Source organism: Glycine soja, chromosome 2, assembly GCF_004193775.1.
Source record: "Glycine soja cultivar W05 chromosome 2, ASM419377v2, whole genome shotgun sequence".
NCBI classification, from domain to species: Eukaryota; Viridiplantae; Streptophyta; class Magnoliopsida; order Fabales; family Fabaceae; genus Glycine; species Glycine soja.
This window is the reverse complement of record NC_041003.1, coordinates 12,572,194-12,599,042: the sequence shown is the minus strand read 5'-3', so window position 1 is coordinate 12,599,042 and position 26,849 is coordinate 12,572,194. Positions and strand designations below refer to the sequence as shown.

Below are 26,849 nucleotides of genomic sequence, written 5' to 3'. Positions count from 1 at the left end.
TTTTTTTTTTTGAAGGATTTCACTTCCTACTATGCTCCCTTTTTCACACCCATCACTCTCCCACATACCCTTGGTTAACGAAAATAGCACCACGTGGCAATCATTTCAGAATTCAAGGGAATCATAGAAGAAGCTATAGAAAACGTAAACTAATTCCAAGTTGGAGCTAGTGTTTGAACTGCCCAAATTATGCAGAGGATACCAATAGGAAAATTAAATTATATCATTTATATAACGTAATGCTGGCACAACAAATTACATACGGTTATATTGAGAGTGAAGCGGTCAAACTTAATTTGATCTACAAAGAGCATTTCTTATCGTTCTTCTCAGCTTGAACTTGTAGCAAAAGAAATTTAGCAAGAAGCTTCTAGTTTTTACTTAATCCTATACTTAATTACTATTAGTGATATTTAACATTGGTTTGTTTTCTTGGTGACACACACAATGTGTATTCGAGACATTTATGGTGTAGGTAAGACAAACCATGATACCATTTTGAACAAATGGGATCGTATTCAGTCTTGTACGTTTTTCTGTTCATTCTTCATGTTTATGTTCATGTTCATCTTCTGAATCTGCATAAAGAAAATGTGATGTGAAACAGATTACAATCAGATAACAAGTTAAAATTTCTATTGAGTAAGGCCACTTCAAAACCCGAGGCTACATGGATAGGGATCATCAGCATCAAGTTAATATTTTCTGACATAATGCATAAAAAGTTCATCTTAGAAAGGCATATATTTAGTGCATCATTCAGCTTACCAGATCGTATATCTTCACTAACTTTTCCTTTTTCTTGGATTTGTTTAACAAGCATCCTAAGCATCAGAACCCACCAATATATATGAAGAACTAGCAAGAAATATAGAAGAGCATTGAACACATAATAATATAATGGACCATCCACCAGGTCCATTTTCAAGGCGTGAACAACTTCATAGCTGCAAAAGAGAGAAGAGACCAAAACAATTAAATGGAGGAACAGAATGATATGTGAAGTTGTGAACGTTGGAAGCCCTAGGCATTACAATTTAGATTGAGTCATTGAAACTTATGCAGTCTGAAACATGTTTTTTTTCTTGTGGTGCTTATAAGAAACTTAAAAACAATTAATTGAAGTAAAAATTTTAGGACAAACTTTGTTTTATAATCCTGCCCTGACAAGGCTGCTTAAATTCCTTAATCCAAGTAAAAACTATTCCTAGATAAATTCTATTTCAACCCAGTTCAAACTAGGAAAACTGATGTCATAGTTATCGCTAAATTTAGCCTTGACTTTGATGAAGAACAGTGTGAATCAGCAAAAGCAAGAGATGGATAATAGATAACATATTCAGAATAAGATTGTTGACAATCCACAAAAGCTTAAGAAGTTTACTCAACAAAACATGCATTATCATACACACTAAATCAATTGAGAACAACCAATCATATCAGTTGAGCAGGCCATTCAAATATTAGATTAGAACATGCCAGGCCATTCAAATATCAGATTAGAACATGCTAGAGACAATTGTCTGATAGACAGAGAAACACTATTAGTGTGTAGTGCCATTACTTTTGCATGCAGAAAAGTTTGATGTGACAAAGCAAATCCTGAAGAAAACCTAACTAGGTAAAAAGGATTTTGTCTTCAACTTTCATTTGAGAATTTAAGTAGCATTACTCTATCATATTTTGCCAGATTCTGAAACAGTCTAAATGGGAGTCTCTGTGGCCAGTGAATATGTCATAAGAAGATAAGACCCAGAAGTTGGGTACCAAAAATTGACAAAGCCTAGAGTTTAGAGATTTTAATCAAGGCAATGACTTGTGAATTCTCCTAAAATAGTACGTAGTATAAGTAGTTAAATATCCCTTTCTGTTAAGAATGTAGGAGAGACAAGGTATTGTTCTCCCCCATAATGACAATTTTCAATGCTGAAGAGCAACAACTAACGTGTTCATCATCCTTTTAATGTATGTTTAGGAATTTTTTTACTTTCCAATAAACATGAGTAGGAACATTGAACAATTTTTCCTAGTTTAGCAGCTACAGAATATACAAACGAGGAATTATATCAGACAGCAGACAAGAAAAGAATGTAAATGAACAGAATTAATACAAACCTCGTACTCCTAAGAATCCAGAATGGGTAGTAAATGATCCGCGTCACGGTAAAACACAAAACAAAAAGAATAAATGCAATGCTAGCTGTTGTTTCAGCACCACTGTATTTGGACATTTTCCCTGTCTCGATAAACACATCACTAGCATCATGAAGAGCTAAAACTACAGATCCAACACGAACAAACCTGTATTGAACATAGAAGCAAAACACTATATCAAGTTAAACATAGAAGTAAAGCACTTTACTGGAGTGTATTAAACTGATAGTAACAATAATCCTAACAACAGCAGGCCCACACGTGCACACAAGAAACCAGCATACCTGCAAGACTATATCTGAGTTGCTCCCTTGTAGGGGTCCTTGCCGACAGCTCTAGCTAATTCTGTTATTTTGCTTTTTGCATTATGTTATTCCTGTCTAGTAGCATCACACGTTTACTTCATGGCCTAAGTGCCAAAGAACAATCAGTGTACTCACTATAAATACCATGATTAATGAAGGAATAAAGGCAAGGAAGAATTTCAGTAATCTTACTTTAGTGTAGCCTTGTAGTGTAGTTCCTTTTCCCTATCATCTTTGGTCCGACCTGCCCTGTCTCTCCTAGAATGCCTGAACATAACACCAGGCAGGCCACCGTCAAGAGACTCGAGGAGGCCGTGCTCCGTCTCACTCAAAGCCAGCAATCCCTTTCCCAAAATCACGCCTCTCTCGCCCAAGCTCAGACGACAATGGATTCCAAAATTGATTCTATTCTCGAACGACTTGCACAACTAGCCTTACCCCCTCCCACTTCACCTAAATCTTCGCCACCTTCATCCCCTTTACCCCGACCACACATGAAGCTAGACATTCCCAGATTTGACGGCCAAGACCCACTGGGGTGGATTTTCAAAATCACCCAGTTCTTCGAGTACCATTGCATTCTCAATACTGAGCGCTTGACCGTTGCTTCTTTCTACATGGAGGGCCCAGCTCTATGTTGGTATCAGTGGATGAGCCGTAACGGTCTCTTGACTTCATGGCCGGCGATGTTTCAAGCTCTCGAAGCCCGTTTTGCCCTGTCATACTACGATGATCCACATGGCGCCTTGTTCAAGCTCCAGCAGAGAGGTTCCGTCAATGATTACCTCTCTGACTTTGAGCGCTTGGCCAACCGTACCATCAGGCTCGCGCATCCCCTCCTTTTGAGCTATTTCATTTCGGGCCTGAACCCCAAGCTCCGCCGCGAGGTCCAGGCGTTGCAACAAATTTCGTTGCCGCAAGCTATTGCTCTCGCTAAACTTCAGGAGGATAAGCTCCATGATCGCCGTCGCACCACCCGTTTCTCGTCCTCGCAGAGATTGTGGCCTCTATTATCAGTGCGATGACAAATGAGTTGTTGGTCATCGCTGCAAACCCCGCTTACAGCTCGTCATCTCTGACGACAACACCACCCCACCCACAGATCCTTTGTCTCTCCTAGACAACAATGAACCTTCTACCCCCTTGCCTGACACACCCCAGTTGATTCTCAACGCCCTGGCCGGCATGCCTGCTCCCGCGACTTTTTGCACGTATGGGACTATCAACCACCACCAGGTCACGATACTGGTAGACAGCGGTAGCACCTATAATTTCGTGCAAGCACGATTGGCCCACTTCCTCTCATTGCCCTCCACAGACATTGATCCTCTTCGAGTAATGGTTGGTGATGGCGGCACTCTCGTATGCTAGAAGGTTTGCCCTAACACTCCCTTCAAGATCCAAGGTAACCAATTTCACTCGGATCTTTTTGTATTGGGTCTTAGCGGGGCGGACGTCGTATTGAGTGTCTAGTGGTTACAGGAATTAGGGCCCATCGTTACTGATTACACCTCCCGGACGATGTCCTTCACATTGTTGGGTTCACCAGTCCAACTCACGACAGATGTTTCCCTCTTTCCTGCATCGGCCTCCATTCACCAAGTTCACCGGCTGGTCCACACATAGGGTGTCGCGGCTCTATTCCAGCTCTCTTAATTATCAGACACAAATTCACAAACCCCTACTACTACCCCCTCGCCCACACCACCTACCATATTACCCCTCCTCCACCGATATGCTCACCTCTTTCAGGAACCAACGGCCCTCCTACCACCGCGTTCTATATCCCACCATATCCACCTACAACCAAATTCTCAACCTGTTAACACTCGCCCATATCGTTACCCTCATAGCCAGAAAGCCGAGCTTGAACGACAAATATCCACTATGCTACAAACAGGGTTAATCTAGGTCAGCCACAGTCCATTTTCTTCTCAAGTGTTGCTGGTCAAGAAGAAGGATGGTAGTTGGAGGTGCTGCGTCGATTACAGAGCATTAAACGCGATCACAATCAAGGACCTCTTTCCAATGCCAACCATTGATGAATTATTGGACGAATTGGCCAACGCTTCTTGCTTCTCCAAATTGGACCTCCATCAAGGCTTCCATCAAATTCCCATGGCGGCCGACGACATCCACAAAACTGCCTTTCGCACTCACCAGAGACATTATGAATACACAGTGATGCCATTCGGTCTTTGCAACGCGCCGACAACATTTCAGGCCACCATGAATCAATTACTCAAACCCTTCCTCCACCGCTTTGTTGCAGTCTTCTTCGACGATATACTCATCTACAACCCCACCTTGGAGAAACACTTGGACCATTTGCAAGCAGTTCTCAATGCCCTCGACCAACAACAATTTCTGTTGCATTGAAACAAATGCTTGTTTGGTCAATCCCAATTACAATATTTGGGCCACGTGGTTTCAGCTGCGGGGGTGGCCCCAGACCCCTCCAAAATTAGTGCCACGGTGGACTGGCCTCTACCTCACAATGCTTCTCAGTTGCACGGATTCTTAGGCCTCATAGGCTTTTATCGGCGTTTTATTCGTCAGTATGCCGCCATTGCCAGGCCCTTAACTGCCTTACTATGCAAAGATCAATTCTAATGGTCTGAAGAGGCTACCCACTCCTTCCTTCGTCTTAAGGAAGTAATGACTCAGGCTCCGGTGTTGGCCTCGTCGGATTTCTCATTGCCTTTTGTCCTCAAAACATATGCCTTTGCTATTGCCATGGGTGCCATTCTTCAACAGAGATCACATCCAATCGCCTTTTATAGTAAGATGTTCTGCCCACGCCTTCAACATGCATCTACTTACATTCACGAGCTTCATGCCATTACCTCGGCAGTTCGAAAATGGCGCCATTACCTCCTCGGGTACCCCTTCATTATCATCACGGACCACAAGAGCCTAAAAGACCTCATGTCTCAGGTTCTACAAACGCCGGAACAACAACATTACCTATCCAAGCTTCTCGGTTTTGACTATTCAATTCAATATCGACCCGGTTCGAGGAATGTGCCCGTAGATGCCCTGTCTCGGCTCCCAGTAACGGACATCACTCACTTCTCCCTATCAGTGGTGAATTTTGAAATCCTTGAGCAATTGCGTACTTCCCTCCAAGACAACCACGACTTTCAGGAGTTGTCGAGTCGTATTACAGCTGATCCTGTCGACCACCCTGATTTTGCTACCCGTCGCGGCTTAATTTTCCACAAACGAAAAATTTGGCTTCCGCCGGTCCATCCCTTCATTCCCCTGTTATTGGATGAGTTCCACTCTACCCTTGTGGGGGGTCATTTGGGCTTTGCCAAGACTTTACGCCGCCTCCAAGATAACTTCACCAGGCCCGCCATGCACAGTGATGTCCGTCACTTCGTCTCCACCTGCCTCACTTGACAAAAGGTGAAATACGAGACCACTAAGTCGGCTGGACTACTCCACCCTCTTCCTATTCCCTCCTCCATCTGAGAAGACTTGTCCATGGATTTCATCACCGAACTTCCGTCGTCCCATGGATTCTCCGTGATTCTAGTTGTCGTTGACCGATTTACCAAGGAGGCCTACTTCGGTGCTTTGCATTCTTCTTACAGTGCCCATAAAGTTGCTTCGTTGTTCATTGACACTGTGTGCAAACTCCACGGATTCCCGTGAAGTATCGTCATTGGTCGTGACCCTATTTTCATTAGCCGTTTTTGGCACGAGCTGTTCCGCCTTTCCGACACTAAACTCCGGTTTAGCACCGCTTATCACCCTGAGACAGACGGCCAGACTGAGGTCTTGAATCGAGTGCTTGAACAGTACCTGAGAGCTTTTGTACACGATAAACCATCACACTGGTTCTCTTTTCTTTCTCTCGCTGAATGGTCCTATAACACCGCTGTTCATTCCGCTACAGGTGTATCTCCTTTTGAAGCTACCTTTGGCAAACCACCACCTTCACTTCCCAGTTACTTAGCAGGGGACTCTTCTATTGAACCTGTTGACTCTATTTTGACCTTCCGGACTCATCTCCATACTGTGCTACAGCGTCGCCTTGCTAAAGCCCAAGCTGCCATGAAGAAGCACACAGACTCTCACCGCCGAGACATTCAGTTTAACATCAGAGATTGGGTTTTTGTGCGCTTACGTCCTTATCGACAAACATCTCTCCAACCCCACTACACCAAACTATCCAAGCGATTCTACGACCCTTTCTGTATTCAAGCTCGTATCGGTTCGGTGGCATACCGTCTTCAACTACCGTCAACATCCAAAATCCATCCCGTGTTTCATGTTTCACTTCTGAAACCGTACAAGGGACCCACACCAGTAACATTAGATCCTCTGCCACCACTTCAGTCAGACAATCATCCTGTCATCACTCCCCTTACCCTTTTAGATTGGAAATGGGATCATAGCCAGGATCCACCAGCGCAAAAAGTTTTGGTCCAGTGGGCAGGCCTAGCCCCAGAGGATACTTCTTGGGAGGATTGGGATTATATTCGCGCCACCTACAACCTTGGGAGCAAACCTGTATTGAGCATAGAAGCAAAACACTATATCAAGTTAAACATAGAAGTAAAGCACTTTACTGGAGTGTATTAAACATAGAAGCAAAATGAACAAGTGAAGTAAAATAATATTCAATAGAATTAGTGCAGGCATCTAGTTCACAATTTCCATATAGAAACAATTTTTGTAGACACTAATGATTTAAAATCTTCATACTCTCACTTTTTTTTTGGTCAGAAAATGTTAATTTGTAGTTTGTTAGTTTTTTGTTAGCAGGAGGGATCGAGCCCACAACCTTTCCCTCCTCCCCTTCTATCTTAACCACCTAACCTACCTTATATTTCATACTCTCACTTTATCTATCTCTATCACATACAGGCACAAAAACCTTGACACATTTCACTCTTTTTGTGAGGAGTTTAATGACAGAAAATACACCTAATTGATTTAGTGAATTAGTTGCTTATTCTAACTTTCTGTTATTGGTTGTTATGACAGCTGTTAGTTGTTAGTTACATTTTTGTTTTTTAGTTTCTCTGCAGACCATCTTATGCATACTTGACTCTCTCAAGCTACATTTTATCAATATTCTAATAGGGTATCAGAATAAAACTTCCCCCGGCACCTTTTCTTCTCTTTCTTCTTGTAACCTCTATTGATACTTCAATGGCTTCCAATATCCTCTCCTCTCTGCAAGATCCATCAAACATCTATTACATTCATCCCAATGAAAACCTGTCCCTTGTTCTTGGTTCCCCAATTCTTTAATGTTTGAATTATCACACATGGGCTAGAGTTATGTAAATGACCCTCCAAATGAAAAACAAGTAAGATTTTGTCGATGATTCCCTGCCTCAACCTTCTCCGATGGATCCTTCATTCGCTGCGTTGAAGAGATGCAATACTCTTGTTCTTGGTTGAATCATACTATGTCTCCTAATATTGTTGCTAGTATAATTTGGATTGACTGCTCAAGTATGGCAAGGTTTCCAAAATCGATTTTCATGGATCAATCCTTTTATGTTTCTATATTTACATGCTTCTGACTCATTTGTAGCTGTATTGGATTTTCATAACCATCTTTAAAGGCTTGGATTCTTCATGGATACGTACAGGTGAACTATCCAAAAGTATCAGTATTGGATATGAATACATGAAGCAGATTAAAGTACTGGTGCTTCATAGGTAACTAACAAATAACAACCAATAACAGAAAGTTACAATAAGCAACTAATCCACTAAATCAGTTAGGTGTACCTCTGTAATTTGAAAATTGAAATGGATCACATCCAAACAAATTAAACGATTATAAAACACTATTGCCTGAAAATCATAACACTTCACCAAATTCTTGGATTAAGAGAAAAACATACCTAAAAATGTAGGATAACACGATGAGAATGACAGTAATAACATGATGGCCCATGGAAACCACAAAGTCAGAGCACTTCGTTTCCTAAAATACTAAAGCAAGTATGGAGTATGAATAAAATCCAGCAGCATACATATAGAGCACTTTCAATTTCAATCTGAAATGTTAAAAGGTTATTGCTCAATCAACCAACTTAAGTTGAACACATGGAAATCAAAGAAGGACAAATAATGACAATTAACAAAACTAGATTAAAGATTGTAACAGAAAAGCCACAATAGATGTGCAAGTAAATGAAAATCTTACTTAATCTTTTGATCTGGCCATATCTGATTCCCTGGCCCCACCCAAAAGTACCTTGTATCAGTAAACCAAGGCTCATCATATGTTGCTGCCAAAGCAAAAATTTCTGCAGATAGAAAATAAACACATTTCCATGCCGATTCCTTAAATTTTCTAATCTTCTTTTTTCTCTCATGTGTTTGAAAATCCATCTTCTTGTGTCCCTTTCCAAAAATCAATCGTCTGGCCACTTGCTGTAAATGCCATTCACTTCAGATTGATTAAAAAGAAAAAACTAACTAAAAAATAAAGAGAAAGACATCATTACACCAATAGATTAACCCGCTTTTCTAGTTATAAATATCCAGCTGTTGCTCCTCATTAATATATTCTAATTTGACTTTATTTTTAGACGATGTGGGACTTGGATATTTTCCAATACTCATATCTTCACATGCTAAAATTCACTACTATAATTGTCATGTACATTGTCATGTACTTAAATTGTTGACTTTTTTTTAATAATTAATTCTAAAAATCATCTCAAACAAGTTTTTTAAATTTAATTGTCATGTACTTAAATTGTTGACTTGTTGTGAGTAAAAGATTGTTCTGTTTTAAATTTAATTGACTATGGTATTGGTTGAGGGTATTGGCTATTTTAATTTTAACTAAAAAAAACTGGTGTTCTGTGTTGTTGCCTGATTTCTCAACTAAATTGAACCAAGCTAAGAAGTTGCCCGACTGGGTGTGCAGTATAGGATTTTTGGTGCAAGAGGAATGAGTGTTGTGCTTAAACCTTTCTTCATTATTAATGTTCCTATCTCCTCCCATCTCTGGTGTCTGGTGGGAATAAGCCACAGGTCAAACATCATTAGATATTGTATCTGCTCTTTCAGTTATCCTGTTGATACATTGTCCACTAGGGGATTAAAAGCATGATCATTTATGATTGTTCACAAAAGGTTTCTCCAAGGAAGAGAAAACACTAGGTGAATACATTGTCCACTAAGTTCCCAAAACATTCTCTTAATAGACAATAATTTCATAATTTGATGTGAACTTTGTGTAGTCTTTTACAGCTTCATTATGTTTTTTAGTCCCATTGAGTCTATTTTTTATATTCCCTCAAATAAAAATTTATATTTTTTAGTCATTCAAATTAAACAATTTTTTTAGTCCTCCTCTTAAACAATACCAATACCCAATACAACAGGAACAATCTAAGCAAAATTATGTTTTCACAAGTTACAAAATACCAATACCATGAAGCATTTCCAAACAATATAAGTAATATAAATTTAGATATAATCATGTATAAGTCTAACAACAACATATAAGCAATATAAATTAAAAAAACAAAAAAAAAATTCAAAAATCAGATTGCAGAAAGGAAAACCTTCATGCGGAAGAAGGTTCTTCAGGAAGAAGGAAAACCTTCGTACGGAAGAAGGTTCTTCCGTATGATCTGTCGGAAGAACTTCTTCCGTGAGAACGTACGAAAGAATCTTCTTCCATAAGAAAGTACGAAAGGCTACTTTCTTACGAAAGAAGGTTCTTTCGTATGTTCTTATGGAAGAAATTCTTCCAACAGATCATACGGAAGAACCTTCTTCCATATGAGTAAATCCTGTGAAGCCACTTCATATGGAAGAAGGTTCTTCTGTACCAAATTTTTTTTTCTACGAAAGAACCTTCTTCCATAACAAGCATTTTCACAAATTTTACCCATACGAAAGAAGGTTCTTCCATATGACAAAAATGCTTCCTCTCCTTCCATGGCTTCTCAGAAAAACGAAGAATTCTACCCTAATGCCATTTTCCCTAAACTACATCACTAATGACACTACAAGAGGAAGGGAAGTAGGATGAACTAACCTCGATGATGGAAGAAGCTGGCAAAGCCACCGAGCGCGGAGGAAGAAGTAGAAGAACACACAGAGGAAGAAGAAGACACGCGCGGAAGAAGTGATGACGATGGAGCCTTTTGCTTTTTTAAAACTTATTAAAAGGGCATTTTGGCCCATTCGTATAATTGCTGGGTGCACCTAGCAACACCCTACTTTGTTTACACATGTGCAAAGGGTGTTGTTATTGGGCCCTATTCCAATTGCTTTTGATGCCTATCTAGAGGAGAAAAGTCTATTCTATCTTTCATTTGTATTTTTTCACCCCTTCCTCCTTCGTGGTACCCTACTCCCTCCCTCTCTTCCTTCAACCCTTCTCCTCCCAACTTCTTCTCTCTTCCTCTTCCCTTTCACCACTCCTCTTCTTCTCAACTCTGCCCCTTCACTTTTCAACCACCTCCAACCCTTCTCTCTCTTCTTCACCAACTCCTATGAGGTACTTTTATTTTTCCATTAATTCGTGTTCAACGAAATCGTATTTATGACACAACAAAATCTATTTATACTTTTTTATTAAAAAAAAGATAATAAAATCACAATTTCGTTGTGTATTATGACATAATAGAATTACAATTTTGTTACTTATCTTTTTTTGATTTAGAAAACTACAATAAAATCATGATTCTTTTGTAGCTTTGAAAAAACAACACAAAGAAATTCTAATTATGTTGTGTTAAGAGAGATTCAAAAGAAAAAGAAAAAGAAAAACATAATTTTGTTGTGATGTTTGGAGCCATAAAAAAATGTACATTTTTATAGATTTGTCATCCTTCATTTGACACTTAAGGTAACAGCTAACAATATTTCATTGATCCAACCTTTTTAGCGTCATGTTTTCCATAGAAGTATTCTTTGTACTGTAATTAATAATCATAAAGATTAATAGATAAGCCATTTAAAATAAAATTCTTACACATGAAGTCATTGTCATTGCATGTTTCTAGTTCCTTCTATTGAACATCAAACAAATTTTCGAGTAGAACATGCTTGACAAAGGGTACAGTGATGAGAACGGAAGTGACTTTGTGCATGGTCAGGAAATTCACATCTTAAAATTGTTAGTACAAAGATTGAAAAACACAAACTATAAATTATGGTTGAGTCACAAAATATGTGGCTGTCTTTAAGATGTTTCACAGCTTTGCTTACATTGGGTAGTAGTGTATAATCTCGTTGTCCCGAGGATAAAACAACCCTCTAAAGTTAAGTAAGAGCACTCTCTGCAAAGAAGAGAATCAAACAAACCAAGGCCCACACATTAATAAAATTTGCTCGGAAACAAAATATATAGGAAAACTCAATATTTAGAAAACAACAATTCTTTCAGTTTTCCAGATTTTCTCTCTCTATTTTTTAATAGAATTCAAAACCTCCTTTTATAACATGAAAATCATCACAATCATTCACTTAAATAATGTTAAGAACCAATAAAGTAGATTAATAATTAGCTTCACAACAACTAGAAAACTTTAAGATAGATTAATTAACTTCCAACGGCTAAAAAATATCAAATCAAATTAGCTAGTTATCTTTACAACGACTAATTGAAAAGACATTAACTTAGATTAATTTTTTTAATAATAAATCATTCAACAAAAGTGGGGTATTCTTGAGTGATTTATTTTTAAAAAAAATCTAAGTTAACGTGTTTAATTTTAGTTGTTGTAAAGATAACTAATCTAATTTAATATTTTTTAGCCATTGTGAAGCTAATTATTTTCTGTCTTAAAGTTTTTCTGGCCATTGTGAAGCTAATCATTAATCTGGTTTAATTGTTTTTAACACCATTTAAGTGAGTGATTGTGATTTTCATGTTATAAAAAGAGGTTCCGAGTTTTGAAAAAATAGAGAAAAAGAATATGGAAAACTGAAAGAATTGCTGTTTCCTAAAAATTGAGTTTTCCTCTTTTATATTTCTGAGCAAATTTTATTATTGTGTGGTGCTGGTTTGTTGGGTTCTCTTTTGTGCAGAGAGTGCCCATACATTGTTGTACAATTCAGGTAGAGCCACAAAATGTCTTAAGGAGAGCGATCAAGTCTACAACTCAACCTTAATTTATGGTTTGTGCTTTTTCAATCTTTGCAACAAAAATTATATATATAAACACCAAAACTAACAAAGGCAATTCATTTTGTGAATGTTAAAACAATATGTGTGCTTTGATTTGCGTAGAAAGCATTTGTCAGCTTAGCTTGCATGCATGAAATCTAAATCAAAAGGTATAGTTTGTTATACCAGGATCCAAGGTTTTAAACTACAAATGCAAATACGTTCCAAATACGAAAATTGAGGAACATTATTAGAATATGTTTAATTAAAACTTTAAAGTCGCAATACTGTTATAAACCTCCACGTGAAACTATATATGACAAAATGATTTAAACTATGTTCCTTTACAACGCTCAACAAACAATCCATTAATATTAGGCACCATCAAATTTAATATAACATTCATTTTGATAAAAGAAATAAATAAAACAAGATTTCTTGCAATGTAGTTCATGGTTCAAAAACAGTGAAAATTATACGATAATTTTAAAAGGGAAGCCAAAATTTTCAAATTTTTATGCAGAAACCTAGAGAAGCCAAATCTTCAACTAATCTAGCAACAAATCTTTTTTAAAGAGGCAAAAAAAATTACTTTAATGAAATGGAAAAATTGATTTCTTGTTATGTGGGTGAATTGTTAAAAAAAATGAATATTATAACATAATTTTAAAAGGGAAGCCAAAATTTTCAAAATTTTATGCAGAAATGTAGAGAAGCCACATCTTCAACTAATCTAGCAACTAATATTTTTTTAAAGAGGCAAAAAATGAAATTAATGAAATGAAAAAAAAAGATTTCTTGTTATGTGGGTGAATGATTCAAAAACAATGAAATTTATAACAATTTTAAAAGGGAAGCCAAAATGTTCAAATTTGTATGCCAAAAAGAAAAACTTTTTTTAAAGAATTATCTAAAATAGATTTGTACGGTGACAAATGTGAAGAACTAAAATTAGAATCAAATTGAATGACAGGATAATCAGATCATGGTGTAAAAAAATGAAAAAAGATGGAGAGAGGCAAGAATCAATAGATCACAAAAGTCGCTAGAATTACATAAGTCAATGGAGGGAAAATGCTTTCCTTTCAAGAATACGGAAGCAAGTGATCCTTGTTACTCTCTTAATTATAATGATCAATGGTATTTACTGTAGAGTGAGAATTTTTATTTTATAATATTAGTTATTGTATTTATTAAATATAATTAATTTTAATAATATTATGGATTTCAATACATTTGTTCTAGACAAAAAATAAATTCAATACATTTATTAAATATAATTATTAAATGTATGGATTGTCAAATGAATCTCTCTCTCTACACACAAGTAAGAAATAATGACGCATGAAAATATAAATCAAGAGAGGGGTGAATTAGATTCAAATCAATTTTAGATCCAATTGAAATTTTTTTCACAAGGTGCATCCTTTAATCCAATTGAAACAAGAGATTTAGGTGTGTTACACAATGAGCCAAAATAAATATCAACACACAAATGTTAAGAAACTTAAGCAAGAAACAATAAAAGGGTTGAAGGGATTAGAAAAAAGATGAATACAATTTAGACTCGTTTCTGTTTCAAAGAAATCTATATCTAGTTGATCCATAGTAACCTTACTTGAATCTTTTCACTATAATCTTTGAGTTACAATCAAACTCACATGCAAATGCAATCCACAAATACACTAAGCCTTAAAAATCTATCAAGAATTACAAACCTACATGTAGAAAACACACTACATGAACACAATTGAGTAATCCATTTAATGAAAATTGAAAATGAATCACAAATTAAGGAAATATTTCACTTAATAAGTGAAAGATGTGGACATTTGAAAATACTTCCTATGTAGTATCAACTTTTCTTCATTATCATATGCAAAAAGATCCATTGATTCCATATGTAAAAAAAAGAATTACAATCAAATGATCAAAAGGTGATGACACTCACACTTCCAAAAGTTCTCTTAATGAAAATCACAATATAAAAAAAATGAGAGAATAAGTGTCATACAAGATGTCATTTGAAAATCTCATTTTTACAACCTCAAAACAAAAATAGTTGATGAAACCATAGAGATAATCGACTATATTATTCTTTGCATCATCAAATTTCTTGAAGAACAAATAACTAATTATATTATCACATAGTCGATTGGTTGTGAAAGCAAAAAACTCTTTAGAACCAAATAGTCGATTAGGCACTAAGGATAATTGACTAAATGCAAATCTATCTCAATTCTGATATACAAAGGCCATCATGAGTATTGCAAAATATTATTTAAAATATTTGAAAATATAATTTAATTAGTAATATATAATAAAAGCAAGTTTAACTAATATGTATTTTTGAATATATAGGTAATTTTAAAATGGTTCAAAATAATTAGAAATTAAAATTACCAAACATTTAATATAATAATAATAATAATAATAATAATAATAATAATAATAATAATAATAATAATAGTATATTAGAATGATATATATTTAAAGTTTTATATTAACAATATAGAAATAATCAAATAAAATTTGAACATAAATATTAATTAAATATTCAAAATATTTTTTAATTAGAACTATATATTATAATATTTTTAATTGACTAATATATTTTAAATAAATTTTTACATAATTGACTAAAATAAATATTTTTAATTGCTAATATATTTTCAAATATATAGTTAAATTAAAAAAATTAAAATAATATATATTTGAATTTTCTACTAAAAAATTAAAATTATAAAATATAATTTAATATAATTATTAAATTTATATTTATAATAATATATAAATAAAAATAAGGTACATGTATAATAATAATAATAATAATAATAATAATAATTTTTTGAATATAATATCCAATTTAACTTAATAATATTATAAAATTCTATAAATTAACTAAATTTAATAAATACAATGCATGTTTCTTAAATGTATAGATTCTTACATGAATATATATAATTGATAAACATCGAAATTTTTTCTTCTATAATTATTTTATTTAATATATAATTAATTCAATACATTTATTAAATGAGGAAATAAATATAATACAATTTTTACTTTTTTTTTACTAACTAATACATTTTTTTTTATTAAAAATAAGGATTCATATGTATAATAATATAGAAGAAATCATATTTTCCTACCCTAATTAAGATATGCCCATATTATACTATTCTTCCTCCTTATTTTGAAATATATAATTTAATCTAATTGATATAGCACCTTTAAAATAAATAACGTTTTCTACTCTTAAGAGATGCTAGAATTACATTGTCTCTCCCTTCTTTTGTTAAAATATATAGTTTAATATATTTAATTTAATGAAGTTTTAAAAAATATTTAAATTATTTTAAAAAATATACTAAAATATTTTAACGGACTAAACTATTATTCATCACTTGATAAAAGACTTTTTAAGTGTATATATAGTTAATATTAAAATGATTAATAATAAATTATTATTATTATAATTTTAAAATTAAATTACAAGATAACTTAATATATATGTATATATAAATTAAAAAGTTTGTGGGAGTTCTCCTTTTAACTAAGTTATGGTTAAGAACATCAAGAATTAGTAACATGTCTCACATTACATTGCAAGAACGCGCATAAAAACATGCTATAAAATGTTTAAGCTATTCAATGTAATGGATAAGGTTAGAACAATGCTAATTTTGATCAAACCAACTTTACACTTAATTGTAATGGATTCTGATTCACGATAAAAAAGAAACATCAATCCATCATCTATGTATAGACACTTAAACATCGATCAAGACAAACATATGGAGGGTCATCAAAGAATATTGAAGAGCTTGGTATGAAGGAGTTTAATTAGCTTGAGAGGAACCATGACTAGAGTAAGGTTTAGGAATCTCCAAGAGGAGCTTAACAATAAGATATACTCACTCATGGAGATCGAAGGAAAAGGATGCCAGGCTCAAAGAATTGCATCAATTATATTTATAAGTGATATAGAAAAAAAAAACTTTTTACATTCATTCTTTTAGAACCAATTTAAAAAACTGATTTTTTTTAACGGGAAAATCAAATATCATTAACAACAGCCACACAGTGTGGCTAAACAAAGGAAGCAACGAGAGAGGCAAGGGCAAAGCCTCCTTCATGAATCAAGGAATAATATAATTCAGAAAACTACTAAACTAGAACAAATAAAGCTTTAAGTGATACATTCTGTAGGATGTGAGCACTAGTTATGAAATGTTAAACCAAATCCACGATAGTCTTTGTAGATCGAACTGGCATTGCACGAACAAGTGACGAACAAGTGATTTACCTCTTCAACATCACTGGAGCACAACACACACTCCAAATTATCAACATCAATACCCCTACGATGCAAAGCTAACCCAAACTCAGACTTTCTATATCGTAGGAATCTACATCGATAGAAGAATCGATATAAGATGTCTTTTTAACCCATGTTAAATGTTTTAAGTGTAGTAGCGGATATTATTTTTCTCAACAATCTCCTCTTTTTTATGATAACAAACAATTATCCTATCCCTAAATTCATTACCCTTGATGATCATACAATACAACAATAAGAAAAACTTTAAGATTTGACGGATCCATTAATTTCATAACAGATTGAAATCCTAGGATTAAGATTGATCCTACAAAACCTTAAATTGTATTTCCCTTACAAGTTGGTTAATTGGGTATGGTAGAATCATTGCTTATGGAATAAACTAAGACAACTTCAAGTTTGATTAGATCTTAATAATCAAACAAATCAATAATGCTAATAGCCCAATTGATAAGACCAACATAAGTTCTTATAAAAAATAGGATAAACCAGATCACAACATAAATTTCGCTATAGCCCTAGTTATGGGTTTAGTTATTTATAACATTATAACAAAATCAAAACAAAATAACATGCAAAAACAATCCATAACTTGACATGAAGAAAGATACAGGAAAATCCTCTCACTTAGATGATATAGAAGTACAACTCTGCAAGTTTAATGGTCAAATGCATACCAATAATCTCCTTGAAGACTATGGAACAGCGCAACAATATAGCTCTCAAGTGTGCTCTTAGGCTACTACACTTCTATCTAGGAGAGAAGAAAAAGATATGATAACAGAAATTAAAATAAGACTCTCTAAAACCACATAAAAATTAAGGGTATATTTTCATGAACCCTAAAAAAGACACATTTCTCTTTCATTAGAAATGTACAAGGTAAATTACTTGATCGGGCATGTTAAATTGCACAGTTTTATAACCTATTAACATCAACTCATACATAATTGAGCACAATGCATAATATTGGGCAATTCTTGATGCTAGCCATATTAGTGTTGGGTTATCATGCAAATGAAGTTAGCTCATGTATTGACCAAGATTTACAATTTAAATGATATTACTACAATTTGCCTCCAAAGAAATCCCCTACCACTCCATGTGTTTTTTGACAGTAAAACACTTAATATTAATATTTTCCCATTGAAACCTCCTTCTCCAACTTAGATCCCATCTCCATTCATTCCCTTGCCAATCCCCCAACTCCACCACCTTGCAAAGTTTTTGTTATGAATTTAAGAATAACCAAAAACTCACCCCCCTTCCATCTCCTAACTCCCTTGATATCTCTCTTTGAACCCCCACCTCCATGTTAACGGTAGGTCTCCAAAAATCATCAAGTTTGAAGAAATAATGAAAAGTTAATAAGATTATGAATTAATTAAAGACTAGAAAAATCTATAAATGACCCGTATTTTCCTTATATAAAAAGGTAGAAGAATAGTTTATCATTAGTAACATCCATAGGTACAACATAAAACTCAACTTCACCCAAAATTAGACGAATAGGCTAATTAAATTCAATTTTTTTTTATAAAAAAAATACTAGAAACGTTGTAAAACTTAAGCCTGAATTTCACTATGGATTTTGGCCAATTATCTTAGCGTAAGTTTTTATAATATTTTTAAAACTTATAATTTTCAAAAATTAAATATAAATTAAAAAACTTTACTACTTTCATATATTGCTTTTATATAACTTGATTATTTTTAAGATATGTCCCTCTTATCATGCATGAAAAAAAAAACAATAATTCAACTTTAAGAGGGTGTGAAAGAGTTGTCTGTAACTAGCAAAAATTACAATAGAACAAAGCAAGAGATGAGGAGGAGTTGGGGATTGAATGATAACAAATACAATCACCAATCAATCAAATGATAAATCAATGAACTCAACTACTGCACTTTTTGAAGCTCGTGCCATTTGTTCCAATTCTCGTCCAACACTAGATATGGAATGATGTTGTTGATCATGAGCAGGAATAATGCAGAAAGTAAGGAGCTCCAATGATGTGGAATTAGCCAGCAAAAAACGTATGAAGTTCATTGTATTCTCACAGGGTTTGTAAGCTTTTATGTGCACAGTCAGAAGGTGACTAAGGCAACAACCATTGTACTTTGACTTCTCCAATATTTGTGGCAGATCCACGCCAGTGCTATAATTACCCTACAAAAAAAGAGAATACGAAGAAGACAAAGGAAAAAGAAAATGAGTCGAAATATGTGACAATTACATAAAACAAACTAAGAAGCATTGGTCTTCTCGGTCACCTGTATAAAAAGTTTCTCTAGGTTTGGAGAACTTTTAAGTAGGGAAATAACAAACAGAAGCTCTGTTGTATCGTCGAAATTCACACCTTCCAATTCTAGAGATTCTAAGCAGTTGAGTGGTTTTTGCAAACTCTTTGGAAGGGTATAAGCTGTGGAAAAGATCTATAAAAACAAACATAAAATTTGTGATAGGCATTAGTATATGTCCAACAAGAAAATACACAACATTCTACACATAATACAAGGCGCGCACCAAATTAAAAATATTGATCCATGGTCTTTTTTACCAATGATAGATAAAAATCTTAGAAAATCACATTAGATTGTCATGTTATGCAGGAGGGATGTGTACATAATACTATCAAAGTAAAACCATATATTTTTTAATGCACTCGTAGTCCTTGGCTTTATATTTATGAAAAATATAGAGAGCTCAGTAGCTTACATTTGTTTGAACAAAAATCACTCAATGTAGAATCATGCCATTGGAAAAAAAGAAAAAAGTTGTATATATCAACTAATTAATTACTATGGTGTTGTTCTATAGTTTTAGATAAAATCTACCAAACTAACAAATAATATCATATCAAATCAACAACATTAAATAAACTGACCTGAATATAACCTTCTGTTAAACACATGCTTTCAACTTCTGACAAGCCTTTGATCAAATTTGATATTGTATCCATGTCAAAGTTATCCCCAGGATTATCAGCCATGAGTGAAACATCAGTCATTCTTTTAGCTTTCTCCAAACAAATTGACTTGATAACTTGTTCACCTTGTACATGTAAGACTTCGAGAGCAGGAGAGGACACATTGATACACTCAAAACCAGAACAGTAACAAATGGAGAGCATCACAAGTGATGGACAACCAAACATAAGATCAATTGCACTGGACTCAAATATAATATCAACTAACATAAGGTAAACCAAACTTTTAAAGCTAGAAAAATTAGGCACAGTTGATAATTTAAAATTGTGAAGTTGAAGATACGTCAATCCTTGACAAGAGAAGATATGAGATGGTGTTTCACAAGGATCTGTTTGAAGGTTCCAAAGCTCAAGTTCTTTAATCCCTTTTCTTGATAAACAAAGAATCCACTTATTAAGGGATTCAATTTTGATTGGCACATTTTCGGGAATGCAAAGAACAAACTCATCTAATTGCCCATCGTGAATCAAAAGAATTTCTGTAATAGTACTTGAAACTTCATGAAGTTCTAAATCCCTACACTTTTGAAAAAAATCATTTGAAAAATCAAGTTTGGGGATAGAAGTCCACTTATATCTCCATTTACTTGATAATAAACTCGTTCTAACAACATCTTGCAGGGGCAAGCGTTGTAGAATAAAATCAATCAAATGACTTGGTAAATCACTAATTCGATCCATGTGGTCAGCAACAACAATCTTCTGGAACTGGGCCGTCATTAGTACGTAACCTAGAAATTAAAGCATAGGGTAAATTGTATCATTAAAATTGTAAAGCTACAAAAACTATATGCATCCCTATTCAGCTATATTACATACGTACACGCCTAAAAGTGCATAATTTTGACACCTTACTGCTTTTTGGATGCTTCAAAATGTCCTTATATATATAAACATGATTTCTTGTTATATATGCAGAACGTCGTTCAAAAACAATGGAAGATTATACCGCAGTTTTAAAAGGGAAGCCATAAGTTTAAAATTTGTGTGCAGATATGTAGAAGCCACAACTTCAACGTATATAGCATCAAATATTTTTTAAAGTAGCAAAAAATAATTATTCCATAAAATAGAAAACATGATTTCTTGTTATGCGATAAATTGTTTAAAACAATGCAAATTATACCATAATTTTAAAAGGAAACCGAAATGTTTAAATTTTTATGCTAAAAAGAAGAATTTTTTAAAAGAATTAACTAAAAGAGCTTTATTTGATGGGAAAAAAATGAAGAACTAATCAAAATCAAGTTCAATAACAAGATAATCAAATCATGGAGAAAAAATGAAGAGAGGTTGAGGATGGTAGGAAGCAACTAATCACCTGAATTTAATAAAGAAAATCAATAGAGGAAATCTTCTTCTTTGATGAAGATATAGAAGCATATACTCTTTTTTATAAAGGTGAAAAACGAAAGTAACGGCACTGCTATTCATTTATGGTATTAAATAGTGAGCAATAAATTTTATTTCATGGTATTAATTGTTGCATTTATTGCATTTATTAGAAAATTGATTTTAATAGTTTTATTTTGTAACATTAATTATTGTACTCCTAGTCATAGGACTTCAACACATGGCCGATTAAGGTCTGGTTTACAACATGGTCATTCGTCCCTACCATATGGCCATTTGGGAAACTATTAATATCTTTAGTTTTATGTATTCTTTTGGCATATATAGGGTTCCAAAAGTGGGAATTACCCTTTTATATGTATACGATGATATTACTTAGGAATATTGTATGACTTTTAATATTGATAATCTTGAGTAATGATATGATATATGTTTGTATTATCCACCACTGATGACTAAATTGTACGTTTAAGGGTGATACCTTTTAGGGTGTTACATGTGAGCTACTTTCAAATCTAGTTGGTTATTATTTTCTATTTTTATAGGATTTTAGGTAATAATACATGTAAAGAGTCAATCTAGTCTAGTTTATAAAATTGGTCATCGGTTTTTAAGCTAAATCACCCAGGTCTTACCAGGAAAAATGCACAACAAATTGATTCGATAACTAGCTTGTACCGCTTATGTCACTAGGTAAGCAAGTTTTTACGACTATGCTCCTACCCTTCTATTTTGTATAGTAATTTAATGTTTAATTTTAAAAAACAAAAAAATGATATATTTTTGTCTGTCGTGCCCTTTGTCACTCATTTCTCTCTTCTCTATCATTTGTGTTACCAACATTGAATTTCTAGTTTCTAATAAAAGCCACAGATTCTAATTCTCTCACTACTAGAAAAGTGTTTTTTTACGACGCACTTTTTAAATTGGTTATTTGGAACCGTCTTAAAAAGTGGTGCAGTGGCAAACTTGTAATTATCAAAATTGAGAATAGTTTTTTACAACGTAAATTCTAAGGCGGTTATCAAAAATCGTCTTAGAATATACCAGGGTGGTATTTTTGTAATTATAAGAAAAAATTCAACGACGGGTTTTGAGAGAATTGCCTTTGTTTTATTTCCCTGAAATTACATTAGGGATTCCATTTCGATACTACCTACAGCCGTCCCTTTCCACTTAGTCTTCACCTAGTCTTCGAAGACTTTGAATGTGGAAAATCTTTGCCACTTCGGCAACTAATACACAAACACAAATTTTGCATTTTTTTATTTCTTCCTCGTAGATAGAGGGAGCCACGAGAAGCTTCAACCCTTTTACCCTTCATGGAATCACGTCCATAACGCTACATATTTCCGTTTCTCTTATTCTCATTGGCTTTGTTTTGTTTTCGTTTCGCGCAATTTTGATCTATGGGTCTCGCAAAGAATCTGCGAGGCTCGAGAACGGAAGCGCCACAAGAAGGTTTACCCATTTCGGCGGTTTTTGGTGGCTCCTCTACTGTCGTAGCTCCATTGCCATACCTCTCGTCCTGTGCCTTTGATCTCCTCTGTCGTACGTGCTGTCGTGACCTCCTCTGCTGTGCCGCCATGCTGGAGTCACCTAATCCCTAAACGAGCAGCACGTCCTGCGCGATTCTCGCCGTGGGCTTCCCCTCGTTGTCGAAGGTGTGTGGTTCCTCTTTATAGTTTTCGCTTTAACATTTAATACTTGAATAAGGGTTTGTGGTAGTTTTAAGACGATTCTCGAATTAAGCTACGCTCAGTGTTGTGTCTGCTATTCAGGAAGCCGGTGAGGCCTACCTCGTTGGGCTATTCGAGGATACCCACCTCACAAAGAGAGAGAGCGGGATAAAGAAGAATGTGCTTGAATTCTGAAAAAATTGGAACATGTCTTCAACTACTGTGGTGGGGTGGGTCTTGGATGATTAATTTTGACAAGAAAACTATTTGAATAAGTGAATATCTCATCCATGTATATCAACATCAATAATTTGTTTACTGTGCAATATTTTTTATAACGATAAATTCAATTTAGGCAGAGGGAGTGTAGTATGTCTTAAAGGTCTCAACTCAGCAATGATGGTCTTATTTCAGGGAACATATCTGCATAACAAAGAAATGAAAGCTACAATAGGTATAAAAATCACTGCGCAAGTGCTTCTTTGTGATATTAAATTGACCTCTTTTTATGCTATTTTTTTTATCCAATTGTCTTATTCTTACAAATGTCTAAGCTTTCTTTTTATTCAGGTCCTTGAACATGCCATTCTTGGCACTGATTAATATGTGGTGAAGCCTGATGATAATTTGGAAGAAGTTAAAGAAGCATCCATGGAATATATGTTGTTAGTCATGAGCATGATTCACAGAATCAGTGAGAGTGTTTTAAGTACAAGTATGATAATGACATTAACCTTTTCCATGGGACTCTCCAGTCTTTAGCTAAAATGGCTAACAAGTTTGTGGTTAGCAGAGGATTGGAAAAAAAAATGGACCCCAACCTGTGCAGTGTTTTTCTCTTATTTCTGATTCTGACTATTCTGAAGATGTAGATAAATTTAAGATTGTATTATGGTTTTGTGTACGAGCTTATTGGTTTCTTATATTGATCTTAATAGGTAATTCTAGAAGGATTTGGTTGTCTCTGAATTCTTGGACATACCAAAATTAGCATTTAGTAAACCCAAACCCAGAAACCTGGAAGTCTTTCTATCAATTTAGTTACTAGATTGGAGTGAGGAGAGATTGTAGTACCAAGGGAATAATAATAAATATAATTATAAATTCAATAAGGTGATTTAAATTGGATATGAAAATGGTAGATATTTATTTTTGAAGAAGCAACCAATGTCATCTTTGGCCTTGCTATGGGATACAAGTCTATAATTATTCCTATTTTTTCCATTGCAACCAGCATTTTTGTGAGTAAAGCTTTAATATGTTTTTGCTGCAATGTATGGCATTGAATGAACTAAAATATAATTAATAATTTAATTTATGATTTATTTAAAGTATATCAACAAATATTATTTTTTTTAAAATGTGAGATGAGTTTCCTATGAGCTTCCTTAAACCTAATAAAAAATTTGATATGTTTTCCCCCTCATAAAACTTAGGACTAAAATAAGTATGATGCTAAATTCACTCGTATATAGCAAACCAATAAATAATGAGTAAAGCTTTAATATGTTTTCCCCCTCTTTGTATCTAAATGGAAATTTTTAATAGCAAGGATATTTATACAGATCGTTATTATAGACAAGTGAAAGTATTTTTATGTCATTAATTTTTTTAAATTCAATAAGATATTATGTAAATTATTAGTCACCAGATGATCAGTGAATCACCGGAGATATTATGTGAAGTGTTTAAAATTATAAAAGGAAAACCAACTAAGTAGCTAGCATTCTTCGTGATTTTTTTGTTCAATATATTTCAACCTTTTTTTTTCTTTTCTTTGAGGACAAAGGCAAATGTCTTGAGACACTTCGAGAAGGGGCGAAGATGTTATGAGAGGCTAATTCATGGTTCAAAATTCAAATGGCATTTCAGGTAAGGGACACGTGTCCTCTACTCCTCCACCTTCGGTGGGGAAATAATGACCATATGTGGTACTGTTATGGTTTTTTATTTATTTTATTTTTCCTTTCTCTATCTTATACATTATTCCATATGATTTTAATATGAAAGTGTACTCCTCCACCGAATGATTACTATATACATAATATTAGAAGATATTTATCCTTCTTTACTTCAACGATTAACTATATAAACTGAACTCAACTTACCTGTTTCTGAACTAGGATTTTCACTTTGTTGTTTTGTTCTTATGGTTTTCTTGTGAATTGCTAAAGACCAATTAGCATGGCCAGTATTCTGTGTCCTTCTTTAACCATAGTTATGTCCTATGCATTCAGCAATGAACCAAAACTTGTCTCCAAATTCACTGTAGTAACAGGAAACTCTTACTCACCACTATGACTTTCTTGCACATGCCCTGGAAATCCAACTAGAAACCATTTTCAGCTCAAATCCTCAAATGGGCTTCCACAAAATGTTGTTTCTTCTAATAACAGTTTGTTCTTCAACCTCATTTCTATATTATCTGTTTGTTATTATTATTATTATTATTATTATTATTATTATGTCTTGGATATATTAAGTTGAACTTTTAACTGGATTGAAATGGTTCCTCATACCTTGTTGCTTGATCTAGCAATTGTTCTTCCATGTGGCCCTTGTTACTCTTTTTAATTAAATTTGTGGCAAATTGGTTAGTGTCCTTGTAGTGAAATAAGGAGGGATATTATGTATAATTCGAAGTAATCTTAGGGATGTTAATGTAATCTGCCAGCTGATATCACATTGACAAACAATAAGTTTTATTGTTGAATTGCCCATATTTGGTAATCAAATTGTTATTCAGAAAAAGACTTCAGACTTTTAGACTATAGTCTTTATGTAGAAGCTTCTTCCTTTGCTCTCTAGACAACATTTTGGCCCTCTTATCATTTTTTGTCCTCATACTTAAACTAGGTATATTATTTGCTTCTACCAGTGCAAAAATCAAATCATATTAAAAATTTCGACTAGAGTTGGGCATGATGACTTCAGGTTGAGAGAAAATGTGTTGTTGTTATTTTCATCAATTTTTATTATTTTGATATTTCTCTAATCTCTAGTTAGGAAAACCCATATTCTTGTTTATCTGTGAAGTAACATTGTCCTGATTTTGATAATGAATTTGTAGAAGTTCTTGTGATGGCCTACTTTGACATGTCAAGTTTTTCTTATATGTATATGTTTTAACTCTGTTTGCAGGGTGGTCCTGGTGGAAGGCCTGATTTTGGTCGTGGTTCCGGTGGTTATGGTTCACCTTGCAATTTTGGATGTCATTGGAGTTAATAGTAGTTGTTCTCCTCTCCCAATAGTTGCTCGATATGTCAGACAATTTACTTATTCGGTTATTTATGTAATAAAGATTTTGGTTGAGTGTCTGTTATAATAGGTTGACAATATTGTTTCTGTTGAATGATTGATGGTTTATAAAGTGAAAATTGGGTGGGAAAAGCCTTAATTTTTATTTCAAAAAGTAACTTATGTCTGATGGTTTATAAATTGTTCTGAATTTTTAAGATAGTAAATTTAACACGTGATAATATTCCCAAGGCGATTATTTAGTAACAAAAAAAAAAAGCAAAAGAAAAACTATCTAAGACGGTTATTTAATATCTGTCTTAGAATGATCGAGAAACTAAGGCGGTCATAAGAATAACCGTCGTACAAAACTAAGTTCAAAAAAGTTATTCTAAGACGGTTATTCAAAATAGCCGACTTAAAATATCAAACATACTACGATGGTTATTTAATAACCGTCTTAGATTTTTCATGTTGTGGACTCCATTTTAAGATGGGTGACCTGTAAACCGTCTTAGAAAGTAATAGTTACTAAGACAGTTGATTTTAACGACCGCTTTTATAAAATAAATATTTTGAGACGGTTATTGAATAACCGTCTTATAAAAGATAATTATCTATGACGATTCCCCAACCGATGTAGAAAGCGTAGTACCAATTTACGACGTTGCATTCTAA

At 34.0% G+C, this 26,849-nt stretch overlaps 1 protein-coding gene and 1 pseudogene across 1 annotated transcript; both read right to left on the bottom strand.

Annotated features, from left to right (window-relative positions):
* Window positions 1-540: 540 nt before the first annotated feature.
* Window positions 541-18,226, bottom strand: LOC114372842 (annotated as a pseudogene).
* A 460-nt stretch (window positions 18,227-18,686) lies between these two features.
* LOC114371018 (F-box/FBD/LRR-repeat protein At1g13570-like) lies at window positions 18,687-20,638 on the bottom strand. The gene is made up of 3 exons (XM_028328421.1): window positions 19,801-20,638; window positions 19,187-19,348; window positions 18,687-19,082 (listed from the first exon to the last, which is right to left on the bottom strand). Exons 1-3 carry the CDS (start codon window positions 20,620-20,622, stop codon window positions 18,783-18,785), a joined length of 1,284 nt encoding a protein of 427 aa, XP_028184222.1. The 5' UTR covers window positions 20,623-20,638; the 3' UTR covers window positions 18,687-18,782.
* Window positions 20,639-26,849: the final 6,211 nt, after the last annotated feature.